The sequence below is a fragment of the Pleurodeles waltl genome, chromosome 7 (genome assembly GCF_031143425.1).
Source record: "Pleurodeles waltl isolate 20211129_DDA chromosome 7, aPleWal1.hap1.20221129, whole genome shotgun sequence".
NCBI classification, from domain to species: Eukaryota; Metazoa; Chordata; class Amphibia; order Caudata; family Salamandridae; genus Pleurodeles; species Pleurodeles waltl.
The window spans coordinates 930,590,547-930,611,962 of NC_090446.1; the positions used below are offsets into that span (position 1 = coordinate 930,590,547).

At 45.3% G+C, this 21,416-nt stretch overlaps 1 protein-coding gene across 2 annotated transcripts in view; it reads right to left on the bottom strand.

Moving 5' to 3' along the window:
• The window catches only part of FAM114A2 (family with sequence similarity 114 member A2), a 181,221-nt gene that overhangs the window by 116,172 nt on the left and 43,633 nt on the right, over nt 1-21,416 (bottom strand). For both annotated transcript variants that reach the window (XM_069199606.1, XM_069199605.1), the window contains exons 2-3: nt 12,123-12,343; nt 11,130-11,226 (exon numbers count right to left, since the gene is read on the bottom strand). In XM_069199606.1, coding sequence (XP_069055707.1) covers nt 11,130-11,226; nt 12,123-12,329 — 304 coding nt within the window. In that variant the 5' untranslated portion in view covers nt 12,330-12,343. The remainder of the gene's footprint in view (nt 1-11,129; nt 11,227-12,122; nt 12,344-21,416) is intronic.

The window sequence follows — 21,416 nt, forward strand, 5'->3', positions numbered from 1 at the left end:
GGCATCTCCCAAGTTGGCATCGTTCTCAGCTGAGTGGGCAGTGAGGAGGTGATCAGGTGCCAAAAAATAGGCACTGCTGTGGCACTCAAGGACTTCCGCTTCAAAAGAGGGGAAAAAGGATCCCGAGGGAGGAGGTGGCAGTGAAGTGGACCAAGGCTGGGTTACACTGGGCATTCCCCCAGCAGATCACAGCGTGTGGTCGAAGCGAGGTGGACAGAGTGACACCTGCTAAGAAAACATCAAGAGATGAGAGTGGCTGAAGCACTGAGCGCTGGCTTCCACGCAGATGGAGACGACACAAGGGCCCTCTTTTTTGATTTACCTGCCAATACAGATAAGGCCCTGCAGTCGGTGGCAGCCCATAATGTGGCTTAGCAGTGGCCTGGGCCACGTGTACACAAATGTAGGAAGCTGGCCTGGTGTGAGGTGAGCACTTATGGTGTTATCACCTTATACCAGGTCCCGGTACCCCCTATTAGTGAAGTGTAGGCAGTGTCTAGGAAGCCAGGGCTCTCTAGTGGTAGCTCTGGATGAGCAGCCAAGACTTATCTAGGAGACAAGCTTATGCAATACCACTATAGACACACAGCACTCTCACACATGAAAGAACTGCAGAGTGTTTAAAAATAAAGGTACTTTATTAGGATAAGACAAATACAAGAATACTGAATAGACAATCCCCTAACTGGAGGGAAGTAAACACACTATTGTATACACATTAGCAATCAGTAAAGAGCATAGAAAGCAATAAGCTTGGCAAAATTATAGGTCATCAATGAGGACCCTAGAGGAGGGTCAAATACTACACTAAAAAAGTGGAATGTGAAAGGCAGTCCCCACCAAAGGAAGTGGAATCAGTAGAAGGGAGCAGGAGGAACCAGGAACCCCAAGAGATGAGTACCAGAGTGACCCTCAGCGACCAGGCGAGCAGAGGTAATTACCTGTTTTTTGCCAAAACCAGCAGGAGGACTTTGGAAAAGGATTATGCAAGACTCAGCCAAGACTGGAAGAACCCAAAGGTGGATCCTGACAGAAGAGGACCTGCAACGGAAGGGGACCAAGTTCAGTTTGTGGTGGAGTGTCTGGCTGTGGAAGGGTCCTGGTCCTGCATCCACAGAAGGGTGGGTAGTCCACCCTTCTGTGGATGCAGGACCCGGTCGACGGAGGACGAAGAAGGCCAGCAGTGCAGCTCAGGAGTTGAAGAGAAGTCCCAGAAGTGATGCAAGTGATGTCTCAAGTCGGCGGTCTAGATACAGTCGGTTAGTGATGCTGGAAAACCACCAACAAGCCTTCGCAAATGCAAGAAATGGGGAAGAAGGTTTGCAAGGCTGAAGAGGCCCAGCAAGGTCCAGGGGACTCAACCCCAGGAGGGGACTCCGGGGTGACCCTCAGCAGCTGGGAGAGTAACAAGAAGAGAAGGCAGCCCCCACAGATAACTCACTGGTAGCAGGCACAGGAGTCGCAGTGAGGCCCACTCAGCACACCTTAAGAGAAGTCCCACACAGCCCGAGCAGCAGGCAGGAAACTGTGCTCTGCAGGAAGGAGTGTTGGGGCTATGCGGAGCCTGAAGATCCCTTGAAGGAGGAGCAAACAAGCCTTGTAACACCTATTTCCAAGGGAGAGGGTGTTACCTCCCTCTCCCACAGGAAATCCTTTGTTCTGCCTTCCTCTGTCACAGCTGGTCAAGCAGCAGGAGGGCAGAAACCTCTCTGAAGGGGGGAAGCAGCATTGGCTGCCCAGAAAACCCCAGAAGACTGGGAGGAGCAATGCTGGGGGTCCTATAAGGAGCCCCCAAAGTGCATGGAATCATCCAACCAATACTGGCAACAGTCTTGGGATATGATTCCAACATGTTTGATACCAAATATGCCCAGGTTCGGAGTTACCAACATGTAGCTGGACATGGGTAGTGACCTGTGTCCAGTACACAGGTAAAATGGCTTCCCCACACTTACGAAGTCTAGTGTAATGGAACTGGAGTTCGTAGGGGCATCTCGGCTCACGCAGGGGTGCTCTCACACACAGGGACCAGCACCATGCCCCTGGGTTGAGAGGGCCTACCATAAGAGTGACTTACAGTGACCTGGTGCAGTGACCTGGTGCAGAGGCTGCAAAGGTAGGCCTGCAGACACATTTTGCATGGGCTCCCATGGGTGGCATAATACATTCTGCAGCCCATGGGGAACCCCTGGTGCCCCAATGCCCTGGGTGCCTAAGTACCATGTACTGGGGACTTACATGGGAGCACCAGTATGCCAATTGTGGGGTGTGCAAAGTCATAGGCAACACAATTTAGAGGGAGACAGTACAATCACTGAGGTCCTGGTTAGCAGGATCCCAGTGAAAACAGTCAAAGCATACTGACAGCAGGCAAAAAGTGTGGGTAAACATGCCAAAAGAAGGTACTTTCCTACAACATATGCTCACACTCACCCATCCATAGTCACTCACAGCCATCCATTCAGAAGCACATGCACCTACAGCCACTATTCGCAAGCACATAAACACATACACCGATTCATATCACACAGTCACAAATACACCCATTCATACATGCATGCACACACCCTAACATTAAACAGGCATTGGCAAAGTGAATAGGTCTTGCCTATGCAAGAGCTATTGGCTTTACCATTATGTTTGAGCCACGATGCACACCAGCCAGACTGCTGTTCAGCATGACTAAAAGTTAGTGGGGTAAAGAGAGTATCATGGAGTTCTGTAAAGTGGAGAATATTAGAATGTTATGAAGTGGCATAGAATGGTGTAGAGTTAAGTGATGTAGAGTGAAGTGGAGTGTCATGGAGGCAACAGAGTTTTGTAGAGTGGAAGGGCATAGGTTGGAGTAGATGTGAGAGAAGTGAAGTATAGTACAATGGAGTGACATGGAATGTCGTGGAGTAGTGTAGAGCAGATGGCGTAATAGGCATTGCGTGGAATACAGCATAGTCATGGAAAGCAGAGTAGATTTTCATAGAATGGAGTAGTGTAGGAGCGTTGAATGGCATAGAGTGGAGTAGAGCCTTGTAGAGTTGAATGGCTTAGAGTAAGTGGAGTGGCATACTGTGGAGTGGTGCAGAGTTGAGTGGTGTACAGTGGAGTGCAGTGACATACAGTGGGGTAGAGTAGAGTGGCGTAGAAGGGTAATGGCATCCAACAGAGTGATATAGAGTGGAGTGGGGCAGACTAGAATGGAGTGGCACAGAGTAGAGTGGTATAGAGTGGCGTACTGTGGAGTGGTCTAAAGAGGAGTGGAGTAGGGAGTAACGTGGCATAAAGTGTAGAGTGTCGTAGTGTAGAGTGGCATGGAGTGGAGTAGAGTGTTGTAGAGTTGAGTAGAGTGGAGTGGTGTACAGTGGAGTGGCGTGGAGTGGCATACAGTGGTGTAGAGCAGAGTGGCATAAAAGGCTATTGGCACAGAATACAGTAGTGTAGATTGGAGTGGGCCTGCCTGGAATTGCATAGAGTGGCTTTGAGTATAGTGTTGTAGAATAGAGTGGAGTAAAGTGACATGAAGTGTAGAGTATCGTAGAGTGGAGTAGTATTGTAGAGTGGCATAGAGTGGAGTAGAGTTGTAGAGTGGAGTTGAGTGTCACAGAATGGAGTATAGTTTAATGGAGTAGAGGGTCATAGAGTGAAGTATTGTAGAGTGTCCTAAAGTATTGTACAGTGGCCTAGAGTAAAGTGGCGTCAAGTACAGTGATGCAGAGCAGATTGATGTAGAGTGCAGTGGTTTTGAGTAAAGTGGTGTAGAGTGCTTTGAGAGCGCAGTGACGTAGAGCAGAGTGGAGAGAGTGGTGCAGAGTAGAGGGCAGTGGCATAGAGTGCAATGGTGTAGAGTAGATTGTTTCAGAGAAGAGTAAAGTGGCATAAAGTGTAGTGGTTCAGGGCGGAGTGGAGTGGTGCAGGGTAGAGTGCAGATGTGTAGAGTGGTGTAGACTGCGGTGAAGCAGACTAGATTAGAGTGGAGTGGAGTGATGTAGAGTGTTGTGGCATAGAGTGCAGCCGAGTGGCACAGAGTTGAGTGGTGCAGAGTAGAGTGCAGTGGCACAGAAAAGAGTGGTGCAGAGAGCAGTAGCATAGAGTACAATGGTGCAGAGTAGAATAGAGTGGCATACAGTGCAGCGATGTAGAGCTGAATAGTGAAGAATGCAGTGGTGCAGAGTAGAGTGGTAGAGTCCAGTGGCAGAGAGGGCAGTCTTGCAGAGCAGTGTCGTAGAGTACAATGGCGCAGAGTGGCATTGAGTACAGGGGCTGAATACAATGGTGCAGAGTAGAACAGATCAGAATGGAGTGCAGTGACTGAGTGCAATGGTGCAGAGTGGCATAACGTGCAATGGCATAGAGTGCAATAATGCACAGTAGAGTGGTGTTGAGTTCAGTGGCTGACAATGCAGTCTTGCAGATTACAGTGGCGAGGAGTGCAGTGGTATAGAGTACAGTTTCATAGGGAGGACTGTTTCAGAGTAGAGTGAAGTGACAGTGGAGTGGTGCAGGGGGCAGAGGTGGAGGGTGGCGTACAATGCAATGGTGTAGAGTAGAATGGCATGGAGTGCAGTGGTGCAGAATAGATTAGAATGGTGTCAAGTGATGCAGAGTGTAGAGGTGTAGAGTGCAGTTGAGTGGAGTAGAGTTTAGTGGTCTAGAGTAGATTGAAATGCATACAGTGGTGCAGAGTACCGTGCAGTGACATAGAGTAGTGTCCACAGAGTGCACTGGAATAGAGTGCAGTGGCACAGAGTGTAGGGATGAAGAGTAGAGTAGCATAGAGCGGATTGTGTACAGTGGAGTGGCTCAGACTGGACTATTGTATATATAGCAGTAGCGAAGAGTGCAGTGGTGCACAGTAGAGTGGAAGAGTGTATTTGCATACAGTAGAGTATCGCACCAGACTCCAGCAGTGCTAAAGCCGGCCCAGGTGGTAGGCTGCATTTGTTTTACTGGACTACGTTCACCTATTTTATTGTTGACAATACACACATACACCAAATAGTGTAAGAACTATATTTTGACATAGGCAGGATGTTCAAGGCTTTAGTGTAAATAATGTACCTGTTTCCAGTTTTCTGGAAAGCAGTAATCTGTGTTGTCTAGGTTTTTATGGCACGGAACTACTGCACGTGTTGTTCATACTGAGGCTATTGCTCTTTAAGTGTAGTTGTGTAGGCTATACCTTTTAGCTTGCCAATGGGTGTTATTATTAAAAAGGTTTGGTACCCTGACTTGCTAACTGCAAACAGAAATATTATTAGACATTCACTAGAAGCCCCAGTGCTTTGATAGCAGAACCTCAACATGAATATTTGTTGCCACAGAAAGTGTGTGCACCTCCTTCCTGCAGGGCTGTCTTAAAGGTTATGGTACAGCGTGGTATACTGGAGCACAGGAGGGGAATGAGAAGGCTCCATCGGGAGAGTAATCTTCGTTCCTCTTGCTTATCTATAGAAGCTCTCACTTTTAAGTCTCAGAAAGAAAAGTAAATATCAGCTCCCTTTGAAAAAAGAAGGGGCAAGGACAGGGATGAACTCAAGCTGGACAGCCTAAAACAAATGAATCCAGCTGATAGTGCGCAAGGAAATGTGAGTTACAAACTACAAAGCCAATGGTAGGTAAAGGGCAGAATGTTTTTTCCAGGTAAGCTTTGTGAAGGTCCCCAGGGTTTCTTCAACAAACCAGACAGCTGTGCTTAGGCTTTGACCCAAAAAGGTATGTATCAGGCACTGGCGGTGATAGCAGGACCAGCAGTGGGGGTGGCAGGGTGGAGGACACATGGGGGAAAAAGCAAGGGAAGGATCTCGACACTTCGGTGTGGAAAACAAGAAGGTCCCGCCACTCCTCTCATTGGCTAATATTGGTGCAGGACCTTCTCTTACTCATCACAAAGAGGTATGAGTTCAGTGAGAGTTGCTGACTCCACCCACTCTGTGACAAGGCATCACCAATTGACAGTCAGCCCTGGACAAGTCAAGGATGAAAAATTAAGCACCCAGGTCAAAGAGCCAGGGCACCAAGACAACAAGCCCCAACAATGAGGCTTTGCATGCACTGAAACTGCCTTTGGTGACTGGAGCCAATAGACCCCGCTACCGGGTGGCGAAACCGTCAAGAGTGCAGAACTTCTGCCATCGCATACATCCATGTCAACAGACTAAGTTGTACACCCAAAGGAGGTGAATGAATGATTCCCACAGACAGTAAATTGCCTTATAGGGACTGGGTGACCTAGAGAGACCCATGCATATTGGGGCTACCATAACAAGAGGCCTCTGTGGGTGGAGATCTCCAGAAAGAGGCAAGAAGGAGGCATTCAAGAGAGAAAAAGTGAGGGTTGACTAGTGCCCAATAGTCATGACTGCTGAGGAGCCCCATATAGGCACCAAAACATGCAATTTAGTCTCTGAGAGTAGGACAGATCTATGTGAGAACTTACAGCACCCTACATGGGGGCAAGAAGGAAACAGACAAAACCCAACCACTCTGAGAGCAGGGGAGAGATCTGGAGTCACGATCACCATGGAGCAATGGCATCTGCTTGAATCAAACAAGACCAGTCTGTAAAGGAATCGCTTTGTAAAGCTACTCCTTTTAAAGTGGCCAACAGTCAACTCAACAAGCAAACCAAAGATCATGTCAACAATCACTTAATGGATCTGGGTCACCAAATTACAATGCAATTCTTGGAACACTTTTATGGAAGTTTCAGAGAGGACCTCATAGCACTGCACGACGATCTTAAACAGGAACAACAGGAAGCAAAATTATATATTATTAACATGTATCAAAGAGTCTTCAGCCTCGAGGAATCTAATGATGGAAGAGAAGAAGTAATAAAAGTGATCAAAGGGGAATTGCTGCCTCTCTGGGAGCAAAACATCTTCAGGAGAAACTAAAAGAAAATAGATCAATAGGATACCCTGAGCATTAGGAGTATTACGAGTTGGGGAATAGGAGCAGATATGGAAACCTTTTCACTTAAGATTCTTGGGCTCTTTATGCCCAGTGCAGTCCACCTCACCCTGGATACAGCCCGGTCCCTATCGTGCTCTCACTTTACAGTTAACTTAAAATCTTTTATGTAATGTAGAAACTTTTATTGGCGATTACCTTTTCTTCTGGTATTTTATTTTCCCAGAGTGGCGAGCACCTGACAACAAGGGAATTGCTCAAGATATTATCTCAAAAATCCACCATTTCTGGATGAAGGTAAAGATTACGGCAGTAGTAAGGAACTAAGAGAGCTGTATGTTTGAAGGCCATCGGTTCCACATCTACAAAGATTCTGCAGGGATCAGACTATATAAAAAGGATATACTTCTATCCTGTGACAATGCCTACAGCAAGACCAAATTCTGTACAAATGTGGACACCCCTGCAGATTTGATTGGACTGGAAAGGCAAACATAAAAAGGCCAAATAGCTGGCAGATGCACATAAGATATTGTTCCATTGGCACTAGTGGCAACTCTTTGGCGGGGGTCCTACTACTCAACTGGTAGGTTGAAGCCCCCAAACAAAAAAGAGAATGATGGAATGTGGTGCAACGGCAACTGAACATCAAACCCTGCCCAGAGACAATTAAAAAAAGAAAGTGACGAGGTGACTGCCACCACCGATGAACTAGAGGACCAGAACTTCAATCAACACCAGACACTGGAGTCACAGGGGAAACGGAGACGTCCCCAGGTGGCCCAGCATGTGCAGAAGATTCAGGCGTCGGGTGATGGGACAACTTTGGGCCTGGTGGGAAGAAGGGGTGAACATTTATTTTCCAAACAAAACACCCTTCACAGAAACGCATGGTATGGTGGGAGGTCTTCAATTAGAAAGTTACCAGGTTTGTTTGCACCAAAAATAATGCCTGGAATACTTTTCAGATATTCGTTGTAGTACTAATGTTTTAATAGGGGGCATACATACTGACAATGGCAGTTAGAGACGGCAGTCCACAGTCTCTAACATGGCAGGTCTAAGTTATGAACATAGTGAGATGAGCTTGCTCTTCTGAGTCACTAAGATCTTTCAATAAAGGTTACAGTATGGCTAAATAGATAAAACTCACATCTTAGATGGTAGGAGGTCTTATCACTTCTGCCAAAACAATGAGTATTGCAGGCACTCACCAATTTACAAGGGGACATTCATTCAAGAGACAAACCTACCTCAGAGAAGTGTATGGCGGATGAGTGCATGCTTTTTCCCACAACAATATTACTCCTCTACCAACTCCAAAATTAAGGAACTGGGAATCTTACTATGTCGACATGCAGGGTTCTCAGCAAGAGTGTTGGTAAATGACACACTGATAGGTCGCAACATTTCTTTGGTGTTCATATATGGTCCAAATCAGGGGCAGGAGCAGCATTTTCGGCACATACTCCGCAGGTTGATAGGTTTAGCCTCAGGCCACCTTACTAATGGCAAGTGATTAACATATGGCTCTGCATGGCATCCTGGACTGCTCTGATACTTAAGAGAGAGACACCCTCATCCTTTCGGTAATGGGGCGCCCCTGGCTCAATGATCAAGGGCTGGTGGGTGACTAGCATCTCTTACACAGAGATGACCAAGATTACTCACATTACTCAGCAGGCCACAAATTCTATGTCCGAACATATTTTGTATTTTGTGACTGCCTTTTGTTGCACATGGTCAGGGAGGATGGGATTGGGGTGATGTCACTTTCCAACCACACTCAAATAATTTGAATTCTCAGGTCATGGGCCGAGGTAGGGAGGTAGATTTGGGTGGCATTTCAATGGTCATCTACTTAATGCCAGGGTGGAAAGCGAAACCGTTCAAACTTGAATCAAAGAGTTTATAGCTTTCACGGACACTCAGGACCGTAACACAGAGACCTTGTGGAACTCTTATGAAAGTCATAGTGCCGACGATCTCCAAGCTAATCTAAGAAAGTTGGAAGGGGCACAAAGACAACTCACTTTAAAAGGATGTTGTGCCAAATAATCCATGCCAGGGGCCAACTAAGACCCCTCAAACTTAACTGAATATTACCTAGCACAAATCCAACAAAACTACTACGAGAGAGTAAAAAGGTCGGGAGACCACTAAAAGCCAAACTAAGAAAGAAGCAGGTCCAATCCCACAATGTGGCTATTAAAACCCCAGATGACAAGCTCAAAATGGTGAGAACAACAAACGAAAAGCACTGCACAATTTTACCAAGTGCTGTACTTCGCTGATCAAGGGAATAATGCTGCTATTGGGCAATTCCTACAGGAGTCCAACCATAGCAAGGTGACTGCAGACCAGTGGACCAGTCTAGAATCCCCCACAACAGAGAAAATTAGCTTAGCTGTCAAATGCCTTAAACTTTCCAAAGCACAAGGCCTAGATTGATTCACTCTTGTCTTCTATAAGAACATCTGGCCAGGGCCAGTTTTAGTGCTGGTGGTGCCCAATGAGACTATTCTTTTTGGTGCCCCCCCCATGATCTCCTTCTCCACGGATTGCTTCACTACCACCCTCCACCAGTGCCTCCCATCTCTCCATAGCCCCTCTCTCACATACATTTAATCTATTTTAAAGTGCTGGTTGGAGTTGGTTTTACTAATAAGAATGTATTTCTACTCAAACAAAGCCTTTTCAGTAATATTAAGAATAGATAATGAAAGACAGAGGAAAAACACAATCTATACTATGGAGTTTGCATACAGCTTTTGAAGACAGTTCATAAGTTATTGTGCTATAATAGGATTGTAACTTAAACTGCAAATAACGAAAGGATCTCTGTGACAAAAGCAGCAACTTACTGAGCTATCCACATTAAATAAAGTCCTGTTATCTGCGTAGTACACATTCTTTCTCCACTACTTTATGATGAGTCAGACTGCCACAATCTCTCTCCTACAGGATCATTAATCACCAGAATTATCTTGAAAGTTTATTGTTGCCAGAAATCTACTGGACTCCCGGAAAATTCTGCAGCAGCTGCTCATAAACCCTTGTTTATTCTAAAGACAGCGCCCCACAGGGTCAGCACCCAGTGCAGATGCACCGGTTGCATCACTACATAGTCGGTCTTGCTTTTAACCTATCTTGTTGCCCTTAATGGCCAACGTTGTTAAAGACATCCCAATCCAGGGCGCAGTGACGCACTCCATGTCGGCGACACATGTATCGGTTATACTTAAGAAGAGGAACAATTATAGGCCGCTTTTCTTGTTGAAAGCAGATATTAACACCTGCTCCGAGCAGACGTTAAAGGGAGGCATCTGTTGATTACAATGGGCTTCTGGGTGCTTTGCAGGATTAGCATCAACATTTTTTAAGCTAATCCTGCAAAGCGCCAGACTAGCATCCAAAATTCTGACACTAGTCCCCTAACTACCGCCATGTAGCGCAGTATTTTAAGTACAGCACACACATGGTGGTGTTAGGGGAGCGCTAATGGGAGCAAGAAAAGTGGTGCAGCACTGTGTGCAGTGCCACTTTTTTTCAAATATGCCCCATAGGGGCATATTTAATAGCCCCTAGTTCCATTCCAACACCACGTTAGTGAATGTTTTTTAAGCTAATGTGGCGTTATAAGGCCAAAAATGCTGCGCCCTATTCACAAAGTGGCGCAATGCGGGCACTGCGCCACTTTGTAACCCCTTTGTGCTACATTATGCCTGCGCCAGACATAATGTATGCAAAGGGGGCATCCCACCGTTAGTGGGGCCAGAAAATTGACGCAAAGAAATCTGCAGCACCACTTTTCTTAAATATGCCCCATAGTTCTGTTTTTTGCAGCTGGCATATTAACCCTCTATGCTACTTCATGTTGAGTCAAAGCTGCCACTAGGCAAAACTCTCATCTCTCTACTAGCAGGAACATTAATCACAAGAGGTATCTTGACATTTTAATTGTTTCTTGAAAGCTAAACACAAGGAACATTTCAGCAGGTGCTTTTAAATCTTAAGTTTCAGAAGTTATTGCTAAACACAGCGCCCCCTGAGGTCAGCGCCCGGTGCAGTAGCACCGCTCGCAACGCCCAAAAGCCGCACCTTCTTGGAGGCTTGGTCATTAAGGACTACTCATACAACAAGACTGTCCTTGTGACAACACCATTTGGTACAGAACCTTAGAAATTACTATAACGCCTTTACCTTACATTACCACACCTTACCTACTGTAGCCACTGTGGCTGTAGCAGACGACAATAATGTCTTCCCCCAGTTCTCCCAGTACCCCCACGCAGTTGGAGACGTAGAAGAAGAGCAATCCTAGGAGAAAAGCCAACACAATAATCAGCTTTCACCAGCAAGCAGGCCAAAGTGAGTGCCTTTGTTTAGCAAGTCAAAACATTAATATGGGAATACCTGTAATAAAGAAACCATGAATCCTAGTATAGATATAAGCACTAGCTAGCGTACCGTGCTGCTGGAGAATGCTGTGCAAATATATCCAGTACGTACAGAGATGGATATTTGATGAATAATTTTGAGTTTATAGGCGTTTATAGGAACTTTCTTTTTTTCCAGCGATACACCTTTGAGAATACAATATTTCATGTTAAAGAAGGCTTCATGAAAATATTATCAAGAGAATGAAAATGGTGTTTGTGGCAAACATCTTGTGCTCATAGTCTTAATATGGTTGGTATAAAAATGTACTTGACCATTTCCGTTAGGTCACTTGGGTATGAGTGTGCAGCATGAAACTTGTAAAACTTCATATAACTCCTTTATTTTTATGTATACTGTGACAGCTAATGTGCATTCATTGTCTTTTCTATTAGATTTTATGCTCGAGTTTTATTGAGTCTTTGATGAAATCTTTATCAGAGAAACCACAGCCATTCAGTGTCCTCTGGAGGGAGATTTTCAAAGACTGGGAGATATCTCAGCACTCAAGTGGATTGGGATAATCACACAGCCCCACCAGTTCGTTGATTACTGCAATGTGCTGATCAGATGCTGCACCACTAACGAGTGTTTTGAATAGTAAGGATGCAGACAATATTGTCCTTATGTGTTTTCAAGCTACTGTTGGCTGCTACAAAAATAACTGAAACGAAAAAGGGAGTGGGTAGTCTTGTTCTTTCATGAAATGTACAGCAAGCCATGGCTAATAAAGGAGGTGATCGGGTATGAACAATGGATATATATGTGCTACCTGCCTTTTCAGAAGCTTTTGAGGTGTCCTCTAATGGTGCTGGGTCAATGCATGCTTTCACATCAGGCCTTTTTCGAGTGCTGCTCACAAGCTCATAGTCACTTGTTTCAGTAGTCAGGGTGCTGCTGCTGGGGGCATCATCTGGGCCATCCATCTGGCTTGTCCTGTCAACAGAACTTCTTAATTCCTCTGGGCTGTTCTGCTCAGTCATCGTGAGCACATCTCCTGCAAGATTTTTAAAGCAAGAATGGATCATCTGGTAACCGTCACACAAAGGCTCTACACTTCCACACTCCCTAGAACAACATATGAAACCAATTCAATACTGTAAATTAATAAGTCTGCCTTTAAATGATCCTGTCTCAAGACTACAGCTCTTCTGTGGTCTCTGGGTCTGCTTTACAATACCGATGGAAGTATGGAACCCTTAGTTATGATTTCCAATGCCTACAGTTTCTCTGTACACATGGCAACGATTCCCAAAATCCCAACAACAATTAGCCCAACTTTATACACTACAACTCTAAAAATTCCAAAATTGTCTGCTGTCTTTAGGTAGGAAATACTCTCGCCTGTGACTTGCCTTATTTTATGAAACTTGCCTTGTGCAGTTAGTTCATGCAGCTACTTGGAACTGCTTATAAGCAGAAAGTAAGTGCCAAAGGCTCTCTTTTGTGCATTTCGTCCAGTAGTTTTCTCTTACTCAGGGTTGAGTATCACATTTTACCACGAAGGTAGTGGCATATTGCTGATTCTACCAGAGCTGTTTTCAAGCTCCTATAAGTTCTAGCTTCCGGCAGCCTTGGCGGTCCTGGTGGAGAGCTACTTTATGCTCATCTTTCTATGTCATGTGATGGAAGCTTTCAGCTCTCTTTTCCTGACTCTTGCCAATAGTTCTGCCTCAGTGTTTTACATATGTCCCACTACCCCCATCCTTTTAATGGAATCTCCACCTTCTGCTCCTGTTTTATTTCCTGCTCCACAGATAGTTATCTACAATCTTCTGCCAGTTATCTATGCTTCTTTCCTCACGTCTGGTCATTTTCTGTCCATCACTTAACTACAGTAGTTTACCTCAAATAATTATTTTTGTGCTTTAAGCCTTAGGACCTTACACAAATTGCACAACTCATGCCCCCTGAAACGAACTTCCCTAGTGTTCTGTAAATTCACATAGCTATCCAGTGAACAGTCAGCCTGTTAATTTTGGTCCATCGACCAACTTCTCCTTTTTTAGTCATAGCTTAGGACTAACACTCTCTCCTCCTCCTTGCTCCACCTGTTACACAACTTTACTTCTTGCTATGTTGGACCTTCTGTAGTAGGCAAACTAGTGTTGTAAACACACCACTGTACATTGGGAAATAATGCTAGATATGTGCGCCATGGTTGGGCAGAGTCTGACGCAGAGAGCGAACTGAACAGAACAGAGTGCACAGCATGCATATAACATTTGTGTTCACAACAAAGCGACTCCAAAGTTCCCCCGCCAGAAGACCGTACCGCGGTCAAAAGACCGCGGCGGTCATTCTGAGTTTCCCGCTGGGCTGGCGGGCGACCGCCAGAAGGCCGCCCGCCCTCCCAGCGGGAAACCCCCTTCCACGAGGATGCCGGCTCCATTCGCGATTTTCAGTGTCTGCCAAGCAGACACTGAAAATCAATGTGGGGCCCTGTTAGAGGGCCCCTGCAGTGCCCATGCCAGTGGCATGGGCACTGCAGGGGCCCCCAGGGGCCCCATGACACTCGTTACCGCCATCCTGTTCCTGGCGGTGAAAACCGCCAGGAACAGGATGGCGGTAAGGGGGTCGGAATCCCCATGGCGGCGCTGCAAGCAGCGCCGCCATGGAGGATTCCCTGGGGCAGCGGGAAACCGGCGGGACACCGCCGGTTTCCCGTTTCTGACCGCGGCTTTACCGCCGCGGTCAGAATGCCCCCGGAAGCACCGCCAGCCTGTTGGCGGTGCTTCCTCCGTCACCTACCCTGGCGGTCTATGACCGCCAGGGTAGGAATGACCCCCATAATCTTGTTTAAGGATATTCAACTAGGCATACCAAGTGAAAAAGGTTTTCAATACGTACAGAAATATAAGAAGGAATAACAATCCATTTACTTTGCCAAAATTCACCATTTCAAAACACGATTATGCTTCATCAAAATGATTGGCCAGAAAAAAGCAGAGATTAATAGTGCTATGTCCTTTCTGATTTAGCAGACCAACTCATTAAAATACTGCAAACATTAAATAGGAAGTATAGAACAGTTGTGGGAAATAAAAATATTTGTCCATGTAGCAAATACTATATAAACTGAACTCTTTATAGAAGGCCAGGTTTCAAACATATGAGCTGTTAGTATATCATAAGTGTACGTACTCTATTCACTCATCTATCTTTCCAACTGATGTAAGGGTCAGGATCTTTATCTCTGTGCAACCTGGACCTACCCAAAGCTTTTCAACACTTTAACTTATACGTTATGAAATTAACTCAAAATGCCAATGAAACACGTTGCATCAGGCTCTTGAGGTCACAAATCGATGACCCTCAACTCTGTTACGATTTCAACAATCACATGCAGGAGCAGACACAATGACATTGCATTAGCCCAAAGAAGCATTGGCAAAGTCCACAGGTCTCACTTTCAATATCTACTGGCTTTGGCAATGTTTTGGAGCCATGTTGTGTACCAGCGTGTCTGCTGTGCAGTATGGTTAAAACTAATTTTTAAAAAGTGCTATAATGCAGCTGGTGTCTGGAAGCAAGCACATGGACAACAGAGGGTAATTAAGAGCAGTTTGAGGACAAGCGTACGGACAACTGAGTGTTGGGTGGTGGGCTGAGCCAATTACCTGGACAATGGTGGGAGGAAGACAGAGGGGGAGATAAATATGATGGAGTGGAAGGACACAAGTCATGTGTCTATGCTCCAGAAAAGGGGCAAACACATAAAGAAGAAGCAAGGCTATAAAAGCTGACGAATAAGAAGCAAGCAAATGAAAGTTACAATGAAGCCAACCAATGGTGAGAAATGGGTGGCCTCTAAGCCCCCACATGGTAACAAAAGGTCTCGCAAGAGACTGTGCATGTGCTGCCTTATGCGAAACCCAATATTCTAAAAATGAGTTCTTGTTGGCAACCGCAAATAAAACCATGGGAACTTGGTATAATTTGATCCTAGTTTTATAACTGATAAACATTCTATTCTAGGGCCAGATAAGATGAAACCCCAGGAATTATCCTTTGATACAACAGTGTCTTTGGAGCCACACATTTAGCAAATCTCTGAATCCTTCTAACATTATGTGAAATATCTGAGAAAGGCTATATGTCTCTTCTGGGAGCATGAATGAACAGCAGTGGTTATAATTACATCAAATATAGAATAATGTATTAGTTTACCTGCCAGTACCCCAAAGTAGCTTACATACCGCTTGCAGGTACTCCAGAATATATCAGCAAGACCTATGATGAGTGAATTTGATGTTCTTGCAGAGACCTTACTGGTTGTCAATTATGGAGAGAATGCAAGTTAAGCTTTTATCTTGAAGATACAGCATCATCCATATTTATGCCCCTTCTCATCTAAAGAACGGGACCATGTCATCCTACTCCAACTCTTTACCCTACCATCAATTTTACCACAGTATATGTTTCAGCCTAAGCAGAAAGTCCACACTCTGTTTCATCCGTTCCAAAACTGGGGAACTGCTTGCCTTTGGAAATGCATAAAGTTATTAGCTTGTTCAAAGTGAGGTAGCAAAACCTCGAGCACAGTGCTTGATTCCCTTGGCACGCAGATGTCTTACTCAGGTTTGAGTGATTGATAAATTGGCTAGGAGAGGATTCAATTTTTTTTTAGAATCAAGACGAGCAACTCAAGGTAATACAGTTACTTTGTGTTTGAGCGTACAGAAATCATGCAGCACATATGAAAAAACAGACAAGACGTACCTAGTAAAAAGTGATTAATTCTGTGGTAAAATACATGGCTATTTGCTATCTGGCATTTGTGCCATGTACCGTTTTCTCATCAATAATGTTATTGCAAATGTTGCAGTGATAATATCAGTGATGCCATAGAAGATGTCATAAATGATGCAATAGGTGTGTGGCGTGGGCGCGAGATATAGTTACCTTAGGGCACAAGTCATAGTTACTTGAAATAACTCTAACTTTAACAGCTGAATTTTGATGGCTTTGTGTGTTTAAAGTCAGAACTTAGCAATAATGTCCCTGTAACCTATGTTTTTTTCTGTGAATTTCTATATTGTTTTTAATGTCCTGAGGGGTTAGCCACAGTGCCAGGCCTGCGGCCAAGCCCTACAGCCAACCCCCTGCATGCATCCAACCCTGTGCCATGCACGGCCTCTTGCCATGTGTGGTGGGGGTTATCCCAATTCCCTGGAGGCATCCAATCCTGTGTCAGTGTGCTGCGGGAGTGGCCGCAGGACCTGGCCTGCACCAGGCCCTGTCGCCATATCCCCGCATGCATCTAACCGTGCACCAAATAGAGCCTTCTACAGTGTGCAGCAGGGGTTGGTTGCAGTCCCTGGCCTGTGGCCAGGCCCTGCACTTAATCCCCAGTAGGTCCCCTACCCCGTACCAAGAATGATCTTTGAAAGTCGTCAGCGAGGCGCTGTGGCCAACACCTCTGGGGCACCCAGGGAAGGGGGGTGGGGGCTTGGTTGAGAGTTTGAAGTACAAGTTCAGTGACATGAGCATCAGTGCCAGAATGCATCCTGACCTGCTTATTTATACAAGAGGCCTCAGCTTTGTGCAAAATTTCTACCCAACTGGAGTACTTTCTACTGGCTAATTTGTAAGTGCTACCTTGTTCGGTAAATGTATACTGCATATTCCACAATACATGTGCGATAGTGAGCCCAAGGTAACGTCTCAGGTGACCTTGTGTGTGGCCGTAATTTTGGTGATGTGATTATTCCTCAAGTCTTCATACTGATAACATGAATCCTGGTGTGGCGAAAACAACATATCTACAAAGAGGCGAATATATATACAACCTCCTCACCTCGCATGCAGCCAACCCTACGCTGTGGCTCACATGGTGGTCTGACGCCGCGGTGAGCGTTGCAGAGGATCCTCAGATCCTCACGTGCACCCCCAAAAACATTTTGAGGTGATTTCTCCCCTCAGAGACCCCTTCATAAGTCCTTTGGAGTCAGGATACTTCTTACCCTGACCCCTTCTATCATTTTTACTGTTTATATCCCCCCCCCGGGATAGAGTCACAATACAAAAGTGGTGGGCACAACTTTCCTGTCAGCATTGCTATTCGTGCCTGGATCCATGGATCCAATGCGGTGGGTCCGCATCTCTAGATATACATTATTTTTTTTTCTTTAATAACTCCACAACTACTGAACAGATTTACACCAAGTTACAAAAAGAGATCTTTCTGGATACAGATCTAGCTTTCGGCCAAATTTGGTGCAATTCCATTCAGTGGTTCGGGCAGTAGTCATGTCTAAAATTCCTATGGAAAACTGCATTGGGAAAATGTGCTTTAGGACCCCCTCCCCCTTTCTTGGACCCCGCTTGACAAATCACCCCAACGGCACCAAAGTTATTAGCAAAACAAAAAAAGGCGGCCTGCCACTTCCTGGGCCCATTACAGCCCCAGGGGCACCACCTCTCTGGGGCCAGGCCGACTTACCAAAATTTGGAGGGAACCCCCCCCCCAAGCCATTTTCAGCCTCAAGGACCACCACCTCCCTGGGGCAGGCCCTGCAAATACAAAGAGAGGGGGGACGTGCGGCCATCTCCCTTGAGCCATTAATGGTCCTCGAGACCACCAGCCCCCAGGACCTACTCCCTACGCCTTTGGGACTAAGACCTTTGCTTTCGCTTTGTATGGGCTTTAAAAGTAAGTCTGCTCCCAACAGGCGTGAGCAGAACAACTGCTCCCATCCACTGGGAGCACACGTATCTGTTTTCCTTCCCGCTGTCAAGCAGGCAGGAAAACTGATGAAAAAATTGCCAATTTTAGCCCTGAGGACCCCATTCCCCAGGACCCTGACACTTAATGCTGGGTGCCTTGCTCCATCCAGGGCACCCAGTGTGCCACTTGAGGTGTGGAGCTGGCAGGGACCATGGGGCATCGAGCCATCCCCCTCTCCCGTGGTCCCCAACCGTGCAAAATGGGTGCCCTGGATGGAGTAAGGCACCCAGCATTAAGTGTCAGGGTATTTGGGAATGGGGTCCCGGGGCTATAACTGGCCCAAGGATGGGGGCCACATACCCTCCCCTTACAATAATGGGCTGGACCGCAGGGATCAGCCCAGGGAGGGGGGCTGTGTGCTCTCACTCCCCTTTTACTAATTGCCCAGGCCCCTGGGGACAGGGTCGCTGGGGCTATAACTATAACTTGTGCCCCAAAGTAACTATATCTCACGCCCTCACCATATACTGCTACTTACCCCACATTAGTAATGACATCTTCTATAACATAATTTATAATCTAACTGCAATATTTGCAATTAAAGTATTGCTGAGAAAACTGTGCATGGCGGGGGCATGAGCAAAGTTACCTTCTGGCACGATTTTTGGTGTCTAGAGATAGGTATAACTCTAACTGTTGAATTTCTATGGTTTTGTGTGTAAAATCTGAACCAAACTATAACTTCCCACTAACTTTTGTTTTTTTTGTGAATTTCTAAGTTTTTTTTAAATTTGATTTCCTAACTATAACATCTCTAGAACCTTTGTTTTTTTCAGTGAAGATAGATAGATTAGACAGGCAGACAGACAAGATAGATAGATGGATAGATAGATAAATAGACATGCATATATGACTTGGGGCCTGATTTAGAGATTTAGAGTTTGGCAGACAGGTTACTTCATCACAAACGTGACAGATTTCCCGTTTGCTGTATTACAATTCCCATAGGATATAATGGGATCGTAATACGGCTGACAGGATATCTGTCACATTTGTGATTAAAAAAAGCATCCACAAAACTCCAGATCAGGCCCTTAGTCTCTTAAGTCTCAATCAATTACAGGAGTACATTTCTAAGTCCTCCAGAACCTCAGGGGTGGCACCCAGACACTCAAACGGCATCAGGCAGAGGCCATGAGCAGGGTTCAGTCCCGGTCCAGTTGCCACTGGTCAGCAAGGTACCTCTTGCAGCTTGTTGTCTCTGTGTCGCCACACACAATGACCTCTGTTGTCCACTTCTTTGTCCTGGGTAAAAAGGTGAGCAGGCCCTGGTCCCACAACAAACAAGCATTGGCAAAGCTAATAGGTCCTGGCAACAGAGCTACTGGCCATGTCAATGTGAATGTCTTTTAGTCATGTTATTTAGCAGCACATCTGTTGTTTAGCATGGCTAAAACTCACTTTAAAAAGCACTATGATGCGGCCAGCACAGGCCACGTTCTAGTGCTTTTTTTATGTGAGGTTGGGATGTGGGTGGGGGAAGAAAAACAGTCAGAACAAGTATTATTACTGTGCGAAAAAGTATTGTATTAATAGCACATTCAGTGCTATGAGCAGTCATTGTGCCCAGACGAAGTATTTTGGTAGCAAAGTATACTATTGAGGCATTACACTGAATCGGGCAGTTAAGTCAGGCTAATTAGGTGCATACAGCCCATTTCGTGCTGTGGGCGCTCATTAGGCCAAGATAAATTAGGTGTTGAGGTTGCATCGTATGTTTGGGCAGTGAAAACAAATTATTTGTAAAGGAGGAGTCTGGGGGCTCAGTTGGCTGATAGGAAACGGGCATGGTATGCCCTCTTATCCGTCAGGTATTGAAATAATCTTCAAACGGTGTTCTGTTAAAATGCCATTTTTAAAGGGGAAGTGATTTTTAGTCCCTCTACAGTTTTGTTAGAAGCGTCCGGAAATACCTTAGAGCGTTGTTTTGGTTGCCATCGTGGTGTGTGGTCAACTTGTATATGTGGTAATGAACCTATGGTAATTTTGCCAGTTCGGGACTAATTTGATATTGCTCAAACAGGTGCCCTTAAAAAATAGCATCTGACTTGTGATGGACAGCAAATGTGATGAGATAAGAACAAGATTTAACAGGCTGCTTTGCGAAATAGAGCTCGGAGTGACTAAGAACACAAGCCCTCCTTTGAAGTACTTACAAAGAAAGAAAAAAGTAGTTCCTAAAACAGTTCCTAAAATAGGACCAGCGGATGGACAGTAGTAATTCGTACATGCTTTTGGGATGACTAAACACAGGAAGAGGCATGATGCATGCATGCCATGTACAAATGGAGAGAAACAGTATAAGAGCAGTGATGGAACCAGCAACTAGGAAGCAAATGGGTAGCCTAAAGTCCACAAAGTATATATAACATGTCTCGAAGAGACAGCGCAAGCGCAGTCTAGCCGAGACCTAAAAATGAGACAAAAGTCTGATAAGACAAAGTAGGGCCCTTCTGCAATCAGACAGGGGATACACAAGAATTCTTATCTGGTTTTGTTTGATCCCTTTCAAGAGAAAAAAGCTGTGCAAGTGCCTCAATCAGGCCTTTCCGACAGAGTCTGACAATGTGCATCCTGCACACATCCCCCACCACCACTAATGCCAGATGTCCCATTCTAGCATAGTTCACCGATGTATAATGTCCTTTGTAAAATATCTTTAGCATTATTTCCAACTGCGTACCTGAATATACCTAAAGTGTTCAGACTCTGGAAATTCAAGCTCAACTTTTACATGTCTTGAACTCACCTTGGTCAATGTCCCACTTTGAAAAACCATGTACCCTAAATTGTGGGCTACAAGGCCTACATAGGGGTGTGTTATTAATAAAGGAGGCCTTTCCTTGTTAAAAAAGGGTTACTCTGGGGATGGCACAATAGATGCTGCATTCCATAAGTTGTATTTAACTTCCATGCGCAGGGTGCATTTTCTACGCCATATATTAGGGATTTACAAGCAAGTTAAATCTGTTAGTTAGGAATAAGCCAATTTAACCATGTTCGTAGTGAAACACAGGCACTTTACTCCTGGTAACCAGAGCAAAATGAAGAGAGTTCCAAAGCCGGAAAAAAGTTGAAAAATCTTGAGTGGCCATGCAGAAGAGGCAGATTTGCTGCAAATGTGCATATGGGAAGTATAATGCATTTGCAAACAGTGGGAAATTTTACAGTATCTGATGTTCGGCATGTTTGCTGGAAATTTACCCCTGTGGGTTTCCGACGGCAGTATCTACAACAGATACAAATTTGACACAGAAGAATATGGATTTGTAATTTGACCTCAAGTGTTACTCAAATATGCGCCAAAAGCTCAGGGGCACACAACGTATCTCTTTGAAGC